The sequence below is a fragment of the Schistocerca serialis genome, chromosome 6, assembly GCF_023864345.2.
Source record: "Schistocerca serialis cubense isolate TAMUIC-IGC-003099 chromosome 6, iqSchSeri2.2, whole genome shotgun sequence".
Taxonomy (NCBI): Eukaryota; Metazoa; Arthropoda; class Insecta; order Orthoptera; family Acrididae; genus Schistocerca; species Schistocerca serialis.
The window spans coordinates 483,613,383-483,633,491 of NC_064643.1; the positions used below are offsets into that span (position 1 = coordinate 483,613,383).

The 20,109-nt window shown below is 43.1% G+C and overlaps 2 protein-coding genes across 7 annotated transcripts in view; one reads left to right on the plus strand and one right to left on the minus strand.

Moving 5' to 3' along the window:
• Positions 1-20,109, minus strand: part of LOC126485117 (oxysterol-binding protein-related protein 9) — a 520,094-nt gene that overhangs the window by 466,056 nt on the left and 33,929 nt on the right. The window lies entirely within an intron of this gene.
• The window catches only part of LOC126485118 (elongation of very long chain fatty acids protein 4-like), a 112,339-nt gene that overhangs the window by 87,402 nt on the left and 4,828 nt on the right, over positions 1-20,109 (plus strand). For both annotated transcript variants that reach the window (XM_050108751.1, XM_050108752.1), the window contains 2 exons: positions 3,332-3,412; positions 20,051-20,107. In XM_050108751.1, the coding sequence (XP_049964708.1) occupies positions 3,332-3,412; positions 20,051-20,107 (138 nt within the window). The remainder of the gene's footprint in view (positions 1-3,331; positions 3,413-20,050; positions 20,108-20,109) is intronic.

A 20,109-nucleotide genomic window follows, 5' to 3' on the forward strand; every position in this document is an offset into this window, starting at 1 on the left:
CAGGTCAAGTATTTCAGGATTATGAGTTGATACAGTTGAGTTAGCTGCTGATAACAGCTCATCGTATTCCGCGGCAGTGGCTTGCCTGTCAAGCAGGCATGGAATCTCCACGGCGACTTCTGCCTTCTGCTAAAGTGTGCCCGTCCATAATTTGGTTCGGGAGGACGACGGTTCAATCCCGCGTCCGACCATCCTGATTTAGCTTTTCCGTGATTTCCCTTTATCGCTCCAGGTAAATGCCGGGATGGCTCCTTTGAAAGGGCACGGCCGACTTCCTTTTCTAAGCCGATGAGACCGATGACCTCGCTGTCTGGTCTCGTCCCCCAAACAACCCAACCAACCCCATAATTTGGCTCTATTGAGCATCCAAGGCGAAATTGCTGTCTATTCGAGGTCTCTCGTTCATACCTCCAGCTATATGGCCCAGCGGCTGATGTTACTCGCACATAATCATAACAGCCGTGTGATGAGCTTCTAGCGGAAGCATTTGCGCTCTTTTTATGACGTCAATTATCTCCATTTTTCAAGTAAGCCTTCGATGTTCCGGAATCTTTTTAGTACCTTCTAACAAGGAAAGCAGAATAGTCGATCTGAATCAGATTCTTGGTTCCTTTCACGTTCCTCCCTCACTGCGATACTCTGTTGTATATAAACCTGTCTCCATTAGTTTTGTGCTTCTTTCTGGTAACAAGTGAACGAATTTGTACGCTACCGTCCCCATCGTTACTTTCGGCTATGTCTGCTTCACCCAGGCTAGCTTGAGTTGTATTATTTAATACTGTTTCCTCAAGAAACTATAACTGTTCGCAATACACTTACGAGCTTTTACGCGAAACTCCTGATCCACCTTTAGCACTTAATTCCCTATTGAAATTTACTTTTGATGTAGAGATTTACCTGCAAAAAATGTCTCAATTGGCGCCACTGGGATCAATTTTGGGGCAATTTTCTCCTCAAGCGTCATATTTGTTATTTCCTGCCGTCTTCACATCATGTTCTGTATTCTTTGCAAGACACATCGCAGGCTGCTTTTCTGCTTTCGATTTTAAGAATAAATTTCTCCGTATTGAAAGTCATCGCGAAGTTTGTTCCTGGACGCAAACAAGGTCTATTTGTTGCTTCGACCAGTTCGCGGCGACCCTTGTTCACGTCACAACCTGATCACAACTGGCTGCGCGCAGCCAGTTGGCAGCCGTGCTATCCCACGTGTTCTAACGACGACTGCCGCAGCCAGGAAATCCTGACTGCCTAGTGCGCGGGCTTCAATGAACCGTGAGTTGTTTTATTGGCTGCCGCAGCCAGGCTGTCTAGTGCGTTACAGCTCTTAACCGCCACGAGACCGAATCTTTGCTCCTGCTTCAGCAACGACCTCCACACTACGCCCTGCGCACGACGATCAGTGGTTTCAAATTCGGGACCAGTTTACCGTAGTTTTTCACGGTCCGACATGCAAAAGGTATTCTGCTTCGTCTTTCGTCCCCAGTTTTGAGCTGCGATTTCTGAGAAGACCTCACCGTTCCGCAGTAAAGTCTGATACCGAACGCCCGGTTCGTTCCCGCAGTATCAGCGCTGCATTAAAAAGCGAGTGCAGTAGTTGCACGAAAGTACCAGAATTACCAGGTAACTATTTCGCCCGTTACATTCCCGGCCGTTTTTGCACCCCTCTGCCACCAAGCATGCGCAGAGACAAATTCCTTTCCGACCTGTTGTGTCTCTTCACCGTCAGATGAGCCCGTTTCGCTCCACAACTTAAATATCTCCTCTTTTTACTATCCGCACCTTTTGCTATGCTGTTATGCGCAATCCACAAACGCTACCCAGTGAACCTACGATCCACCCGAAAGCATCACGCTTCTTATACTACAGTGATTTCAATTTAATATTTCTTAGTGTTTATTTTTGGAACTACAAGATATGAACGTTGTCCCAGCGATATCTTTTACGATGGTTTTATCCAGCGGCTACGTATGTTGCCGTAGCACGAGGAGACCTAAAGTGGCAGACGTTTCTCGTCAAACACCGCAATTTGTTGCTAACGTTTATCTCGCTTCTGAACTACACCTCCACGAGCCAAGGCTGCATAATCCCGTAAACTAAATTAATTACTCTCCTAACTTCCTGTTGTGTTGTAGCTGGATCTTTGGAACAAAGTTATTACTTTTGTCAAAAATCAACCTAAGTTTCATTTCTATGCCCGTGAGGTCATGCGGACCAGCTTACGTGTTCCTTTCAGCGTACTTTCTGTTATTTATCTACTTGTTTAAATTTACGTAAGCTCAAAAGTGTTATTGCGGCGCTAGAACACGCGTCTGATTTTCGTAATTAATAAAGAAAGAAACTATGTCGTTCCTTCACTACTAATTGCGTACTGTCTTCAGAAAAAAATAAATGAGAAACCCTAAGGGAGAGGGAGATACGAAATGCATGGCTTGTCTGTAACATACCAAAATGGACTCTGAGCTTATCATCCCCATGAGACGCAAGGATCATCATCACAGTCCCAAGTGATCTCATTTCATGACACACTGTGGAAATATTAACTGTTTAATTCAGCATGCGTCCTATGATTATGAAATTAACGATCCCAGTTCTCTGCCCCTTAATGACGAAAAAGTGGTGGTGAAAATGTTGCTCACCATAAAAATCCGAACTGGTTATTTCTCAGCAAAGAGCCACCTCACGATGAGTGTTAGCTGTTTCGACTACGAAAGAATCTGTCTTCTCCTCTGACATGCCCCTAACCAGCAGTTTCGTTTCTGTTGTTCCGACTACATTATAAGAACCGACATTCATTCATAACCGTGTTAATGTTTGCTGTTCAATTTCAGGGTCGTTGCTTTTTTTCTCATGTCTACACTTTTTAGGTTATACTTTGTGTCCTTTTGTTATCACCAACACTTTAGACTGGTATAAAAAGACTAATGTCAGTTTCATTGTAAAACTCTACAGTTGATTTTCCTTTTGTTTGAATTCAGGAAGTACTATTTAGACGTACAGTACTTCATACCTTATCAAATTGGGACTGGTGCCATTCTCATAGCCTTACTATCCATTAAGTACAACTTCTTGCATTTAAATTTCTGCAGTTTCTTAACGGCATTCCCTTCAGCATCCATATCCATTCCATTAGCTTGCCGAAGGTGATAATTACGTGTTCTGATAACTTATTTTCTATCTCACTTTGCTATAACCTTCCAGTTTTTGCATAATGTGGCTGGAGTGTATAGCATCAGCTGCAGTTATCTAGCGACCAATCTCTGGGAATAATGTACGAAGGAACAAATGAGAAACTGTAATGCTATTGTTGTCTGATTCACGTCTTATGTTTCAGCTCGTGTTACTCAGCTGGCGAAGGAAGATAACACTTGGATGCGAAGTAATTGACTACTCAAATCATCCAGATTCTGTAAAGGTAAGGAACTGACGTAACGATGTCCCTTTCAATGTATGAACTACAGCAACGCCATCATTAATATTAAGGTTCAAAGCAATTACGCATCTGCTCCACATACAAGTGAAAAAAACTAGCTTCCTGGAATTAAAGCTACCATCTCCACTTAAGAATTCGCTGTGTTGTGAAGTCATGACGTTACAGTAGCGAGCTAGACTAGGGTTGGCCGTTAGACACCGGACACCTGAAATCAACAGATAACCTGCAAAGCCTTTGAAGAATTTGGAATGAACAGACGGAGTCTTGTGTGAAAGAATAGTGCGCTGCTCAAGATTTGTGTATGGTGAAGCCGATACAAAAGCTGCTCTGGTTCCAAATCACGTTAATTAACTACATCAGTGAAGTTTCGAGAAGACACTTTCCGTCTTCTGGAGAAGTGCCGCTGCAATCAGAATATCTTCACAGTGATGTCGAGTCTATTACACCACTATTCATTATTCCCAAGATATAAGTATTCGGATTAGAGCACCAGCTTGCACTAAAGCCGTGACTACCAGCTCCCCAAGTTTTATTCAGGGTGTTGACTTTTCTGATACTGTGTGGAAACTGAAGCATTCTGAATTCAAGTGTTCGACAGCTCTAAGAGGCCCATTCATAATGTGCAACAATCATTACAAAAGTAAGAGACAAATGGTGTGACGAATGAACAGCGCTTCAGTACGTTTAGTTTTCAGTTTGCAATCCTTTGCTAACGTAGCGAAAAGCAGCGCGATTCGTCATGGGGACATTTAGTCAGCGCGAGAGCGTTACGGAGATGCTGAACAAGCTCCAGTGGCGGACACTTCAAGAAAGGCGTTACGCAATACGGAGAGGTTTATTATCGAAATTACGAGAGAGCACATTCCGGGAAGAGATGGGCAACATATTACTACCGCCCACATATATCTCGCGTAATGATCACAACGAAAAGATCCGAGAAATTAGAGCAAATACGGAGACTTACAAGCAGTCGTTCTTTCCACGCACAATTCGTGAATGGAACAGGGAAGGGGGGATCAGATAGTGGTACAATAAGTACCCTCCGCCACACACCGTAAGGTGGCTCGCGGAGTATAGATGTAGATGTAGATGTAGGGTACAGGGCCGAATTCTGAACGGTTCCATAGTTACCTGTCAGTATCATTACTTTGAGAATAACGGATTCCTTGAGCTGCTGACTTTAATTCCAGAGCAATAGTCTGCTCTGGACGTAGTTAAGCTAGTTGAGGATAGCAAACAAAGCAGATCATCCTCCCTATCTTTCAATAAACTAGTAAAGCAACTGTTTTTCTGTGGCTGTATGAAGTCAGCTATTGACGGTAAGAAGAGTGCATTACGCTGCTAGACACCAAGACGGAAAAAAAAGTGAACAGACTTCGACGTAGCATCGCCGTCCAGCTCCTTAGGGAAGGAATGGGGAAGGAAAATTGCCGTGGCCTTTTCCGGACAACAATCTCACAAAGGAAGCGGCATGATACATACAAATTGTAAATTGTGTACAATGTATCTTATTTCGTTCAATATCTTAGGTTGGTGCGTAAGTTTGTAGCGTTATACCATGCCTTTAATAACCACAACAGATACAAATTACAGAACCTTAAATCATCATCATTAATATATTCTGATTCACTATTTACAACAGTCTGCCAACGCTGGGGTAGTCTTTCGATCCCGCGACTGTAGAAATCACGTGATTTCGTGGCGAAGAACTCGTCGAGCTATCTTCGGAGAGCATTTTCATCCAGACAAAGTTTCTTGACGGCTTTGGATACAGAGGGAAAAAGGTAAAAATATGAGCGCGCAAAATAAGGTGGATGCAGAGTGACTTCGCAACCCAACTCCTGTATAGTGTTTTTTGGCAGTATATTAGAATGCGGACGAGCATTATCGTGGAGTAACACTACTTCACGCAGTCTTTCTGGCCGATGAGTGATGGTTACACCCTAAGGAAGAGATTCGTAGTACATCACACCGTCGCTGTCACACAAGATGCAGAACATCTTTTGTGGATGCGTTTTTGCAAAGGGACTTGCTGCTCTGTTTGGGCTCAACCATTCCTCCTTTTTCCTTATGTTAGCATATAAAAACAATTTTTCGTCACCTGTAACGACACAGAATAGGAACGGTCGGTTTTGTTCACGAACCAATTGATGACGAGCAAGCAGAGATGCACATACGGCCACCCGCTGATTCTTGTGATTTTGGCTTAGAGCATGCGTTACCCATACGTCCGATGTTTGAACCTTCCCCATTGCATGGAAATGTTGTAGGGTGGTGGAATGATCACAGTTCATTGCATTTACCAGTTCTGAAGTATACTCAGATGGATCATTGTGTCTTAATGCGTTTAAAATATGCTCATCAAGCCCAGTAGGTCTTCCTGAACGTGGAAAGTCACTAACGTTGAAACAGTTCCTTAAAACGAGAATATAATTTTCTTGCCGAGCTCTGTCCAATGGCATTATCCCCATATACGGCGCAAATGTTTCCGGCTGCGTCCGCTGCTGTTACCCTCTACGCTACTCAAACAGTAGAATATGTCGGAAATGTTTCGATTTCTCCACCTGGCACTCAATTTTCTTCGTCCACAGCTCACTCACTCTATCTTCAAGCGACAAAATGAGAGTATGTAAACTGAAATAGCAACAGTGGACTACCAATACGAAATGGCAATCGATAAATAAAACCACAGCAACCGGAATAATGTAAAACAAAAATACTACGAACTTATGCACCAATCTTATAATTTTCTATACTGCTTGCTGAAACAACAGTAGATACAGATTATGGAATCACTGACATTTTTAACTTCGGGGACTCACGTAACAGTTATAGTTCCTTAAGTCATGGAAGTGATGTTCCGGTGCAAAACTGTCGCTGAATCAGGTATCATGACTTAATATTCTGTCAACGACGAGGTTATTACAGAGGGCGCATAGTCTGAGATGATAAATATGGAGACAGAAATAGGCCGTGCCTTCCTCAAACAAAACATCTCGGCATTCTCCGTATCGACTAAGGGAGCTCGCGGAAGCCTAAATCTGGAGGATGTTTGCAATTGAAGGGGCGAGGGAAAAAAGTCCTAAGCCTCAATTTAGTATCGATTAGTCTGTTCATGCTACCTGTTGCTTATTCGAATGCATCACAAGCTCGTGACGAATAACTCCACGTGAGCCGCTAGAAAGAACTGCCCTCTATATAAACCTGATTCGTGGGACTGTATGTTCTTGTCTGAATTTAACCAAGCGTATAAAACGCAGTAACGCAAAATACGATCTTATGTGTTAGCGCTTTCTTCTGTCTACCCCTTCAGTCTGTAACTTACTACTCCACAGAGTCCCATCTCTTGACCTCTACGCCACCTCGCTCGGTGTTTACCAGGTAGATATTGTGGTGAACAACCTATTCTTTAACTCAATGGTTCTGCATAAAGTCTGACACAGTTTGCTTCGTGACAGATGGTTGCAGCAACGGCTTCGAGCACGAGCCACAGGTTAATATGTCCATTTCATCTTGTACAGTATGCACACTTTGTAGGCGAAAGATCATCGGTTGTTTTCAAGTCTAGATTCCAGGAGACAAAAGTTTACTACAACAGCATTCCATGACACCGCTCAGAGACGGGTTAATGCTTTTCGTGTACCTTGCAGCTCGACGAATAGGATTGTGAATGTGGCACTACACAAGATACAGCATCACAGTAACATTTAAAAACTTCTATATGTATGTTGACACTGGACGACTACTTTCCTCTTCCTGGTTGATGGATACGAAAGTAACTACTGGGTAATTAAAGCTTCCGGGCTAAGAGGCCGTGGTCCAATAGGAGAAATACTTCTCCCTGACGTTTCGTTGCCAGCTGCGGGCAACATCATCTGAGGTGAGTCTACGACTGGCTGCTAGGCCGTGGAGGTCCTCTTAGCCCGGAAGTTTTAATTACTGAAGACGCCGGCCGTGAAAGCCTACACGCTATAACTACTGGGTGTTTTCCATAGATCCGTAATGCTCAAACTTACGTGGAAATACAGCGTGGTCAACACAGTCAAATGTTTCTGTTTAGTCAAGACGGATACCAATGGCTTTCTAGCTTCTTATTTAGCCTTGCAAGTACCTAACATACAAAACAATAAATTTTATATTTTATTGCTGCTTCCTTCCTGCATCCAAACTTTGGCAGCGGTCGGGGAGACGATCCACGGCTGTCACATGACATGTTGCAGCGAGCTGATGTTGTATTCGTATGGACAGACGCATTCGTGGAAGACATTTAGAGGACGATGAGGTGGTGATTCACACAGTAAAGCACTGGCTCCGCCACCAGAACAAGGATTGGTATCGACAGCACATACCCGCTCTTATTTCGCGCTGGAGGAAGGCCATAGAACGGGATGGAGATTACATGGAAAAATAGGGTGTGTACTTCTCACTATGTTCAATAATGAATTGTTGAAGAAAAAAATGCGGTGCATTACTTTCTGGGCAACCCTCGTATCTGAATAACGATTGCACATGAAAGGAACGTTCCACAGCTGACGGAGGGAAGAACAATTTGATAGGCTCTGATCTTTACAATACTGCTTGATATTTCATCACGTCCGTAAGTTTCTTTACTCTATATCGATTTAAAGTCTATTCAATTATATAATTGCTTGTATCTACAGCTACAGAGCTCATAACCGTCACAAAACAATATCTTGTGAATGTCTTGAATTCTAGGCAAGTTAAACTTTCATTCGTACAGACAACCACAGACAGGAAGTAACTATGAAATAGGGTACACAATTCTGACTGATCACAGTTTCAGTCTCTCATAGGAGAGACGTTCTATGTTGCGTAATTCTGTTTTGGTAATTTTTTCATAACTGACCGGGTTGTGTGTAACACCATGTCTTGTGGCGTAAAAGAGGCCAAAAGTTCATCTAAATGTGAAGTATCGCCAACATCTCTCACGCCAAAGGACCCTTCCTCATTTTTGGCACAGACAAGTAACACTCACAGGATATGATCCGTCATTCAACTAGAGTTAACTACGAAAAGGCAAATTAGAAACTGCTGCAGAGAGACTGTAATGCGGCTCCATCAGCATTCGCGTACTGTGTTGTAGCGCTGCGCCACATCGCTTAGACCCAAACCGAGCTGATACGACCGGATACAACACCGTGACTGTTAGATGTTTTGAGGGTTCCGTTCTCCTTCGCTGCAAAGCGATTCAGTTACCGATGCACGCAACGGTTCAGCATCGTAATGCACACATCGCTGTACTGGCTGCTTTTGTGGCAATGAAGCGAATCACGTAGCCTATGCCCGCTGAGCTCGTATCAAAAACCTTTCCTCATCACTCGGAGGCTCGAGTGTTTATAATAAGACTTACTTATCAACTGATGATTATGCTACAAGAAAGACGCAATTAATCAAACAATTCACATATCTGAATGTTTCATCGAGCTGCTTATATCACAGGTGGACAGTTCTGAGACATGTACAAAACCCTGTTACTAAAAGTTTGAATCTCTGCCTGTTCCCTACCGTTATTACACTGTTCTGGCACATTAAGCGCTCTCACAGATCTCCGATTTAGAAGTTCTTGTTTTCAATGGCTGGAACCCATTTCTGTCGGCACGTCGATATTTACTCGAAGAGTGGCAGGGAAGTCTATAGCCTGTCAGGCTGCGAATCGTGTGAATTATTGTTCCGTGTGTTCTCGTGTTTGAACTGTTTGTGTATGGTGTATCTGCGTCACAGAGAGGTGGACGGGCATTTGCCCAGGCAGGCGTGGGAAATCGCCTAAAAACCCAACTTAGTGTCAATTGTGTGTGTATCCACCCAACCGTCTTATAATGCGTGTGGATTTGATTCTTATCCCTCCATCTACCTACAGCTTAATCAGAAGAAATAAAACTGTACTTGCAGGAAAACGTGATCTGCACGACTTCGGACGCACAGACTGCAGCATTCACAACGAATATATATTTATAAACACTTTAACACTGAGGCGATCTCGAAGATCTCGCTTTCGCAAATGGTAAGTAGCTTTACGAGGTGCATTCAAGTTCTAAGGCCTCAGATTTTTTTTTCTAATTAACTACTCACCCGAAATCGATGAAACTGGCATTACTTCTCGACGTAATCGCCCTGCAGACGTACACATTTTTCACAACGCTGACGCCATGATTCCATGGTAGCGGCGAAGGCTTCTTTAGGAGTCTGTTTTGACCACTGGAAAATGGAAAATCGCTGAGGCAATAGCAGCACGGCTGGTGAATGTGCAGCTACGGAGAGTGTCTTTAATTGTTGGAAAAAGTCAAAAGTCACTAGCAGCCAGGTCAGGTGAGTAGGGAGCATGAGGAATCACTTCAAAGTTGTTATCACGAAGAAACTGTTGCGTAATGTTAGCTCGATGTGCGGGTGCGTTGTCTTGGTGAAACAGCACACGTGCAGTCCTTCCCGGACGTTTTTGTTGCAGTGCAAGAAGGAATTTGTTCTTCAAAACATTTTCGTAGGATGCACCTGATGCCGTAGTGCCCTTTGGAACGCAATGGGTAAGGATTACGCCCTCGCTGTCCCAGAACATGGACACCATCATTTTTTCAGCACTGGCGGTTACCCGAAATTTTTTTGGTGGTGGTGAATCTGTGTGCTTCCATTGAGCTGACTGGCACTTTGTTTCTGGCATCCACGTCTCATCCATTGTCACAACCGACGAAAAGAAAGTCCCATTCATGCTGTCGTTGTGCGTCAACATTGCTTGGCAACATGCCATGTGGTCGTCCGTCAGCATTCATGGCACCCACCTGGATGACACTTTTCGCATTTTCAGGTCGTCATGCACGATTGTGTGCACAGAACCCACAGAAATGCCAACTCTGGAGGCGATCTGTTCAACAGTCATTCGGCGATCCCCAAAAACAATTCTCTCCACTTTCTCGATCATGTCGTCAGACCGGCTTGTGTGAGCCTGAGGTTGTTTCCGTTTGTTGTCACACGATGTTCTGCCTTCATTAAACTGTCGCACCCACGAACGCACTTTCGACACATCCATAACTCCATCACCACATGTCTCCTTCAACTGTCGATGAATTTCAATTGGTTTCATACCACGCAAAATCAGAAAACGAATGATTGCACGCTGTTCAAATAAGGAAAACGTCGCCATTTTAAGTATTTAAAACAGTTCTCATTCTCGCCGCTGGCGGTAAAATTCCATCGGCTGTACGGTGCTGCCATCTCTGGGACGTATTGACAATGAACGCGGCCTCATTTTAAAACAATGCGCATGTTTCTATCTCTTTCCAGTCCGGAGAAAAAAAATCGGAGGCCTTAGAACTTGAATGCACCTCTTAAAGTGTCGTTTCAGTGTATTCTAACATGACTACATGATTCAGAAGAATATAAAATTAATTATATTTCGAACAACAAATATACTACAGTAACGGGATGTCTAGTGTTTTGCTATGTAGAGCAGCAGAACGACGCTACTGTTAAGCTTCCTTCGGAGTGGCCCCTCCACAACGGCTGGCGTCTGAAAGCTCTCAAAATACGCTTGGATAATGCTGCTTCTACCAGAAGACATGCACGGCAAACTCTGAACAGTCAGCGAAGAAGCAGCGCTCAATGACTCATGGCGTAAGAAGGATAACAGAGCCTTATTGTTCAACTACATCGTCGCCAATCAATAACTTAACAATGACAATCACAAAATATGCAGGCGTATCCGCAACTAGCACATAATTATACCTAACCGCAGGGAAGGTGCATGCCACAGATATAATTCATTTTAGGAGGAGATCACTCACAGAACTCTTGTCGATCGATTCTATATTACAGTGCGTCAATATGGGACTAACGGAAGAGATCAAAACATTCGCGGAAAGCTGTACAATTTTTCAAGGGCGTGAAGTGCCACAGGAGCTATCAATAATCTTCAGTATGAGGCGCTAGAAGAAAGAGACTGTGCAACATAAAACAGTTTACTATTAAAGTTTAGAGAACTGACGTTTCAAGGAAAGTCGAGAAATATATTACTACGTCGTACACCATGGTTCACGAAATTAACTTAATTTGAGAAATATCAGGATTCAATGTGAACGTGCGGAGATGTATTTTTCCCGTGGCCTGCACGCGAATGTAATACGGAGGAAGAGCTGTGGTAAGGAGGGGGACGACGACGACGACGAGGAGGCAAGTTCATCTACAGCGAGGCCTACGCCCACGAGAAAGACAGGCTGCGGCGCGTGTCACAAAGGTAGGCCTAAGCTCGCTCGCTCAACTCAGAACTCAGCAGACAAACTGCTTTTCTACATTCGTTAGTTCTTAATTAGGTATTTACGTACAAACGAGAATCTAATATTTTACTGTAATCCTCTATTGTGGAGTCTTACCGTTTATCAGTCATACAATGATCGGAAGTCCATAGATCTACTAATACTTTGTTATGGCTGTGCTACGTACAATAAAATTACAATCATGCCGAAATGATTATCGGTTGCGTGAGGCACCACATCTTCAAGGAAATGAGGACTGTTAAGCAAAAGAGACTTAATGCTATAAACAAGCTGTTATACCATATACATCGAGCACATAACTTACAGCATACTGCCAGGTTGTGTATTTGTTGTAGCACTAGTAATCAGTAAGACTTCATAACAGCAGGTTCCAGTAGAAGATGAAATCTTCGTTTGTACGAACACACCTAGTTATGAGTTAACAGGTGTGGAAACGTAGTTTGCTGAATTGAGCGAGTTCAGGCCTACCCTCGCGACGTACGCGCCGCGGCCTGTCTTTCTCGTGGGCCTCGATCTACATTATATTACGTACGCTTACCCTCCAACAGACGTCGTAAGGTAACATACTCAGTCATACGTAGAAATGTTGGTTGTTTAGTTTAAAAGGGGGGGGGGGTGTAGGGACCAAACTGATAGGTCATCGATCCCTCGTTCCAATTAACATAATTTCACGAGAGTGGGAGTAAAATAATCGAGACATACAGAACACAGCTGGAAGAAAGGAGAAAACCACAAGAATGTCAGAAGGGCAACAAACACTAAAATGGACAAAATCGGACAAGAAAACCACAGACAGAGGCAAGAAAGATGTAGAAGAGATCAAAGCAAGAGAGCGCATTACCATGGCTGGCTGACCATGAGAATAAAAAGGAGAAGCCAGCCACTCTGCAACACATTAAAACCTCAACCCTAAAAGCACTAGGGTGGAGGATACAGAGGGACAAAGAACATGCGCTGAAACTTAGATCAAATGATAAAACCCACCCTCACGAATAAAACTAAAGCTGCTGTTCACGCATAGTCGCCCGGTAGGGTGCTGGGAAAGTTAAAGAGTCCGCCGCAGAATGGCCAAAAGTGGGCAGTCCAGCAAGAGGTGGACGACCGTCATTTGTGAGCCACAGCGACACCGAGGTTAGTCCTCGTGACGGAGGAGATAACCATACGTAGAAAGCATTGGTGGCAAGAAGTCAAAACTAGTTGCACTGCTGTGGCCACCAAATGCGCCAATTGCGGCATGTAGTGAAAAGCTCTTTATCTAGGTATAACACCACGTTTTAAGCAGATTGTTTAGAAAGATTATGACTCATTCACTGCGTTGGGTTAAGTAAAAGAGGATCCAAAAATTCCAACGACGTCGGGAATGATTATGCACTTCTATATTCCGTGCAGCACAATTTAAAAATGAACGCAGTACGAAAATGAGAACAATTTCTAATACGACGTTAGTTTTCTAATACCCCAAGTTCTTCCATTTACGGAGAATATTAAATGCTAACCGCTAGTGGGCTCTCGCAAAGATGAAAATGGAGGAAATATTTTCAGAAAGGAACTGTAGCAAACCATTGCCTTCCCACTGTCCGCAGTTCCTAGTCTAGAAGCAGTCGCCGCTGTCTCCAGATCGCGTGGTCCCCGATTCGATTCTGGCTGGGAACTGGGTGTTTGTACCGTCCAAATCATTTCATCTCATCTTCATCGATGCGCAAATCGACAAAGCGGCGTCAAATACGAAGACTTGCACCAGGCGGCAGAACTACCACAGACAGCGTCTCGAAGCCAATAATGCCATACCATCATTTCATTTATCTTCCTACTGTTGAATTATCCACTAAACAGGGTGTTACAAAAAGGTACGGCCAAACTTTCAGGAAACATTCCTCACACACAAAGAAAAGCTGTTATGTGGACATGTGTCCGGAAACGCTTAATTTCCATTTTAGAGCTCATTTTAGTTTCGTCAGTATGTACTGTACTTCCTCGATACACCGCCAGTTGGCCCAATTGAAGGAAGGTAATGTTGACTTCGGTTCTTGTGTTGACATGCGACTCATTGCTCTACAGTACTAGCATCAAGCACATCAGTACGTAGCAACAACAGGTTAGTGTTCATCACGTGGTTTTGCAGTCAGTGCAATGTTTACAAATGCGGAGTTGGTAGATGCCCATTTGATGTATGGATTAGCACGGGGCAATAGCCGTGGCGCGGTACGTTTGTATCGAGACAGATTTCCAGAACGAAGGTGTCCCGACAGGAAGACGTTCGAAGCAATTGATCGGCGTCTTAGGGAGCACGGAACTTTCCAGCCTATGACTTGCGACTGGGGAAGACCTAGAACGACGAGGACACCTGCAATGGACGAGGCAATTCTTCGTGCAGTTGACGATAACCCTAAAGTCAGCGTCAGAGAAGTTGCTGCTGTACAAGGTAACGTTGACCACGTCAATGTATGGAGAGTGCTACGGCAGAACCAGTTGTTTCCGTACCATGTACAGCGTGTGCAGGCACTATCAGCAGCTGATTGGCCTCCACGGCTACACTTCTGCGAATGGTTCATCCAACAATGTGTCAATGCTCATTTCAGTGCAGATGTTCTCTTTACGGATGAGGCTTCATTCCAACGTGATCAAATTGTAAATTTGCACAATCAACCTGTGTGGGCTGACGAGAATCCGCACGCAATTGTGTAATCACGTTATCAACACAGATTTTCTGTGAACGTTTGGGCAGGCATTGTTGGTGATGTCTTGATTGGGCCCCACGTTCTTCCACCTACGCTCAATGGAGCACGTTATCATGATTTCATACGGGATACTCTACCTGCGCTGCTAGAACATGTGCCTTTACAAGCACGACACTACATGTGGTTCACGCACGATGGAGCTCCTGCACATTTCAGTCGAAGTGTTCGTACGCTTCTCAAAAACAGATTCGGTGACCGATGGATTGGTTGAGGCGGACCAATTCCATGGCCTCCACGCTCTCCTGACCTCAACCCTCTTGACGTTCATTTATGGGGGCATTTGAAAGCTCTTGTCTACGCAACCCCGGTACCAAATGTAGAGACTCTTCGTGCTCGTATTGTGGACGGCTGTGATACAATACGCCATTCTCCAGGGCTGCATCAGCGCATCAGGGATTCCATGCGAAGGAGGGTGGATGCATGTATCCTCGCTAACGGAGGACATTTTGAACATTTCCTGTAACAAATTGTTTGAAGTCACGCTGGTACGTTCTGTTGCTGTGTGTTTCCATTCCATGATTAATGTGATTTGAAGAGAAGTAATAAAATGAGCTCTAACATGGAAAGTAAGCGTTTCCGGACACATGTCCAAATAACATTTTGTTTCTTTATGAGCGAGGAATGTTTCCTGTAAGTTTGGCCGTACCTTTTTGTAACACCCTGTATATTCAACATTTCTGGATTATCTGAAACAAACTACACATGTCAACGTTTCGGATAACTATGACTTTATGCACTGGCAACAGATGTAGGAGAAGCGAACAACGCATACTGATTAAGTCCAAATAATTTCGAAAAAAAAGAGACGACTCCAAGGGAGAAATACTTTCTGAAAAATTATTCGCTTTAATCCAAAATAGTTTACTCGTATTTTATTGCTAGTACGTTCGTAAGTAGTACAGAGATTAAAACACTTTTTGTTAAGAGGCGGAATAGTTTGTACTATTTCAGGACGAACACAATTGGGGCAGCTTGTCGCAAAACTTCATAGTTTAAGTGCTGTGTGTGAGCCAGATTGGTCCTCGTAGCAAGTTGACGACATAATTATTTACTAAGCATAGTGATATCCATGAATGTGACTGACTTGATGTGAACGCATTCATTCTAGAAATGTGACGAACAAGCGTTTATAGCTCAGGATCAAAATATTCCGTTTACTAAACTGAAGAACTGTTAAGCTGCTTTCAAAATTTTAGTGGAATATTGTAATTAAAAAAAATATGATCTGCGTCAACAATATACGAAAAGGTCGATCTCTTCAATAGCGTTGGTATGGGCGGTACATATTTTCTTAGAAAAATGTGCCAGTTCTAACAACTGATAGTATCCACCTGATAATAAAATTTTCCTGGTTTAATGCACACCGGGGGTACAAATAATGGAAATATCTGAAGTTAAATAATAGTGGTACCAAAAAAAATGATCCACAAAAGCCTTGTGGATCCCACTCATTTTCGGAATCAATTACTTGACTAGATACAATTTCTCATCGGTCCACCTACAGTTTAGTGGCAGCATCCTCGTATAAGACACTATTTCGGACCAGTGTTTCTTACATAGTATTCCGCGTAACACAGATTCTGTGAATTTCTTCAGTCTTTGTGGTTCAAACCACAAAAAATATTAATGGAGAAACTATTGAGGTTTCCTACCTAGTGAGCTACCCGACAGTTCAACGTGACTGAGCCTACTCATTTGCAGAAAATCTTATTAAACAAGCCACTGTGGAGATGGTGAGTTATATGTTAGGTAAAATCCAGCAAAAAAACAGCGGTATCTCATTTTCGAATGACATCATACCTCACCGCAAAAATTGAGTACCAATACGATATTATAAGTAACCGTCCTTCGGACACCGCTATGTATTGTGGAACGAATCTCTGGATGTCACGAGAAGCGGACCGCCCGTATAAAATGACGCGGTGAGTGTTGCGTTGTCAGCGGAGAAGCAATAACAGCAGAATGGGCCAGGTCAGCTCAGTAACACTGAACGTTGACGTTGACTAATTTAATGTCTGTTCAAACAAATTTCGGGCTTGCAGCCAGTCGTCGTTCAATACTTCGCACGATATTTCAACTGAGCACCAGCCAATCATCTTCAGGTGAGCCGTCGCGGACTGACGAAAACGTTTTTTTTTTTTTTTTTTTTTTGTGGACTTGTAGTCCGGGGTGATAAGTTACAATACAGCATCACCGGTCTATTGCGGTCTAACTGTATTGGTGAGGCAGTAAATTTCCACAGGGCAGTGACTGCGTCACTGCAATTCACTTTGGAGGTGTGGCGGTGGGACTTGTAGTCCCGTACCACCCTCTGACAGTGATAGTACTACATGAGTCAGGCAGAAAAATTTTGCCTAACATGGGCAGGTGAAGGTGTGGCGTAGTGAAGGTGTGGCGAAAACGTCCTCCGTTCCGCAATATATAGCGCACTTTAACTATTCTGCGCATGCGTCGAAAACGATAGATGAACCACACTGCCCGCCGGCAGCGCCCTCGCTGGTGGAATAGCGGAACTAAGTCGCCCTCTGCGTTGCTGTTTGCCGCGGCCTTCGGCGCACTCAGTCGTCTTCGATTAGAGCAAATCGTGGAGATGATGGGATTCCATGCACTGTACAGCTGGTAGCCGCTGTTTAACAGATTTTCCGTCAGTCGTATTTCTACGGATTCTTTAATAATGGAGTCCCAGAAAGGCGTTGCTGTGGACAAAATCATTGTTTTGTCATACTCCATTGAATGTCCAGTAGAAATACAATGTTCAGCTATAGCCGACTTGCTTGGCTGCAAAAGGCGGGTGTAACGTTGCTGTTCAGTGCAGCGTTCTTTAATGTCACTTGAGTAACAAATCCGTTAAGGACTTTTCAATTCTTCCGATGCTACTCGAGTCGACTGCTGGTGATATGATTCTGAAGTGGAAACGCGAAGGAACAACCTATCTAAGCCAAGACAGGCAGACCCAATGTACCGACGGGCAGTGGCAGCCGAGCATTGGGCGGCGGTCGTAAAAAACCGTACGAAATCAGTGAAAGCTCTCACTAGAGTCCAGAAGTGCTACCAGCATTCCAGCAAGCACAATGATGGTGCTTATGGAGTTCAAAAGAATGCGGTACAGTGGTCGAGCAGATTCTCAGTTATATATTTCTGTAGTCACTGTGAGGTAAGGAGTAGGTGATGTTACAATATGGGTGTCTTAATGGTCGAACAGATCCCGTCATTGTGGAGTAAGGAGTACATAGTCTTACGGTATGGATGTCTTTTCATGGTTTTGGAGTGAGTTCTTTATTACGCTTGAGAAAACCATATTTGTATAGGGATATGAGCACATTTTAGAGCAATGCGTACTGCCTACAGTGAAAACAATTCGGAGGCGAAGATTGACAGCATCAGTATTATAATGTACCCCGTCTTAAAGCAGAATCTATAAAGCAATGTGGACAGCAACATTCCTAAAATGGACTGGCCTACCCAGAGTCCCGACCAAACTCAACGGAACTCTTTTGTGATAAATTAGAATGTCGCCTTCGCTCGAGACCTCAGCGTTCAACATCACTAACTCCTCTGGTTTCGGCTCTTTGTGAAGAACGGGCTCCCGTTCCTCCACTGACATTCAGCAACCTCACTGAAAGTGAGCCCTCTTTAATAGGTATAAAGATGCGTTTGATCAGATAGTGTATGCGGAATTAACTTACTTTTTGTCTCAAACCACGCATATTTTCATTACAAACTGATGAATATAAAGATGTAGATACACACATACGAACTGCAGTTATTGGATATCTTTACGAAAACGCTTAATTGGATGATCTTTTATGCAAATGTCGCCAAATACGTGAAATATTCGAGCCTTTAAATTCTTTTTTTAAAAAATATAGAACACCTTTGGACAACTGCATTGAAATCTGTAGCGATTGGCCTATTTTATGGAGGCGTGGAGCTCAAACATATCGCCAAAAACTGTTCTAGCACCCACTGCACGATCCACAGGCAGACACTTGCAAAGAAAAAGATTATCCCTCCAATTATAAGAGTCTTGAATGGGCCATAAAAATTATTAACTTTATAAAATCTTAGCCACTAAATGATCGTTTATTTCAAAGACTATCTGAGGCTGCACCTAGTCCTCCTTTTACGTACTGAGGTTAGATGGTTATCTGGAACAGACACACCAGTATATATTTTTGAGCTGATGGATGAGGTGCTTGGTTTTACTGTAGAACACAATTTCAAATTGAAAGGTGGATTATTTAATAGAAATCAGGTGCTTCGAATTGACTACTTAGGATACATATTAAGAAATGAAAGCTTTTAACTTTGACCTACAAAATGCAAACGAGTAATGTATTTACTGCTCATGCAAAAATTCTTGCTTAAAAAACAGAATTGTGGTGAAATTCTTGCTCTCCAGCGAGTCTGAGTGCTTCCCAACAATAAAAGGCTTTATAGAACAGAAGCGATTGTTGTAGATTATTCACTATGTGAAGGGTTCCCCAAATGAACAGCAGATTAAATATACATATTAATTGTTGCTTAAAAACTCGTTTATTGTCCACGCACGCCTTTCTACAGTGTCAGCAGAAAAATACGAAACTTTTATTCATCATTAGGAGAAAAAAAATTTAATACGTAAAAACAAAAAATAATTAAAATTCTAGTGCAGTTTCAAAAATAAATATCCTCAACTGTCGCTAAAGGTCATGATGGTACTTTCACTATTTGTAACTACATGTATGTGCGAAACAGGGTTCGCAGCTCATGTGCCGAGAAAAAGTTCAAATGGCTCTGAGCACTATGGGACTTAACTTCCGTGGTCATCAGTCCCCTAGAACTTAGAACTACTTAAACCTAACTAACCTAAGGACATCACACACATCATGCCCGAGGCAGGATTCGAACCTGCGACCAGAAAAAGAAGTACCGCAGCAGACTGTCGACATGTCATGGGAATACAACTTTCGTCCGTAAGAACTATTATTACGTATAGCTGCGAAAAGTATCAGTATCACTCACCGCATAAAATAAAAACGGAAAAGTCCTGTCTGGTTATATTATTTTAAACGCAAAATACTTCAGAACTTTTTGGTTCAGTTTGATAGTACTTTTTTTAAACAAATTTTATTTGAGAATTGTTATTTTCGTTGCAAATAATCCATTCACAGAATGTAGCAAAACATACTTTAGAAACACAGTAGGGGGCCCCCGATAAAAGTGGGGATAAAAGGGATGCCACTTATCGAAAAGATTAAGAAACGCTTGTCTAGACGCATGCACAATAAATTGAAATTAACTCTTTGACAATTACCACCGTCACCTTCATCGAAACAAAAACTGTTCGCTAGTGACGAAGATGGAAGTAGTCATCCGCAAGTTGTTTCAGGTTACACTGAATGCAAAGCTCCACGAATGTCTTTCATGTAATATCTGAATGATTGCCTTGTTGCCTTGCAACACTAAAAATCTATTTTCTTCTTCCGGCGAAAAAATAATTGTCTCAGGAACAATTTTCTCTGATGTCGTTCATTGCATTTCGAAGCCCACGTGCTTGAAACGTAAGTGTGTTGTGTGCTCATGCAACTGTAAATAGAATTTTGTTTCCTATGTTTCAGCTCGTGTCGGTGTTCTGGTATGGAATGATCGTACGCATGGCTGACCTCACAGAGACGGT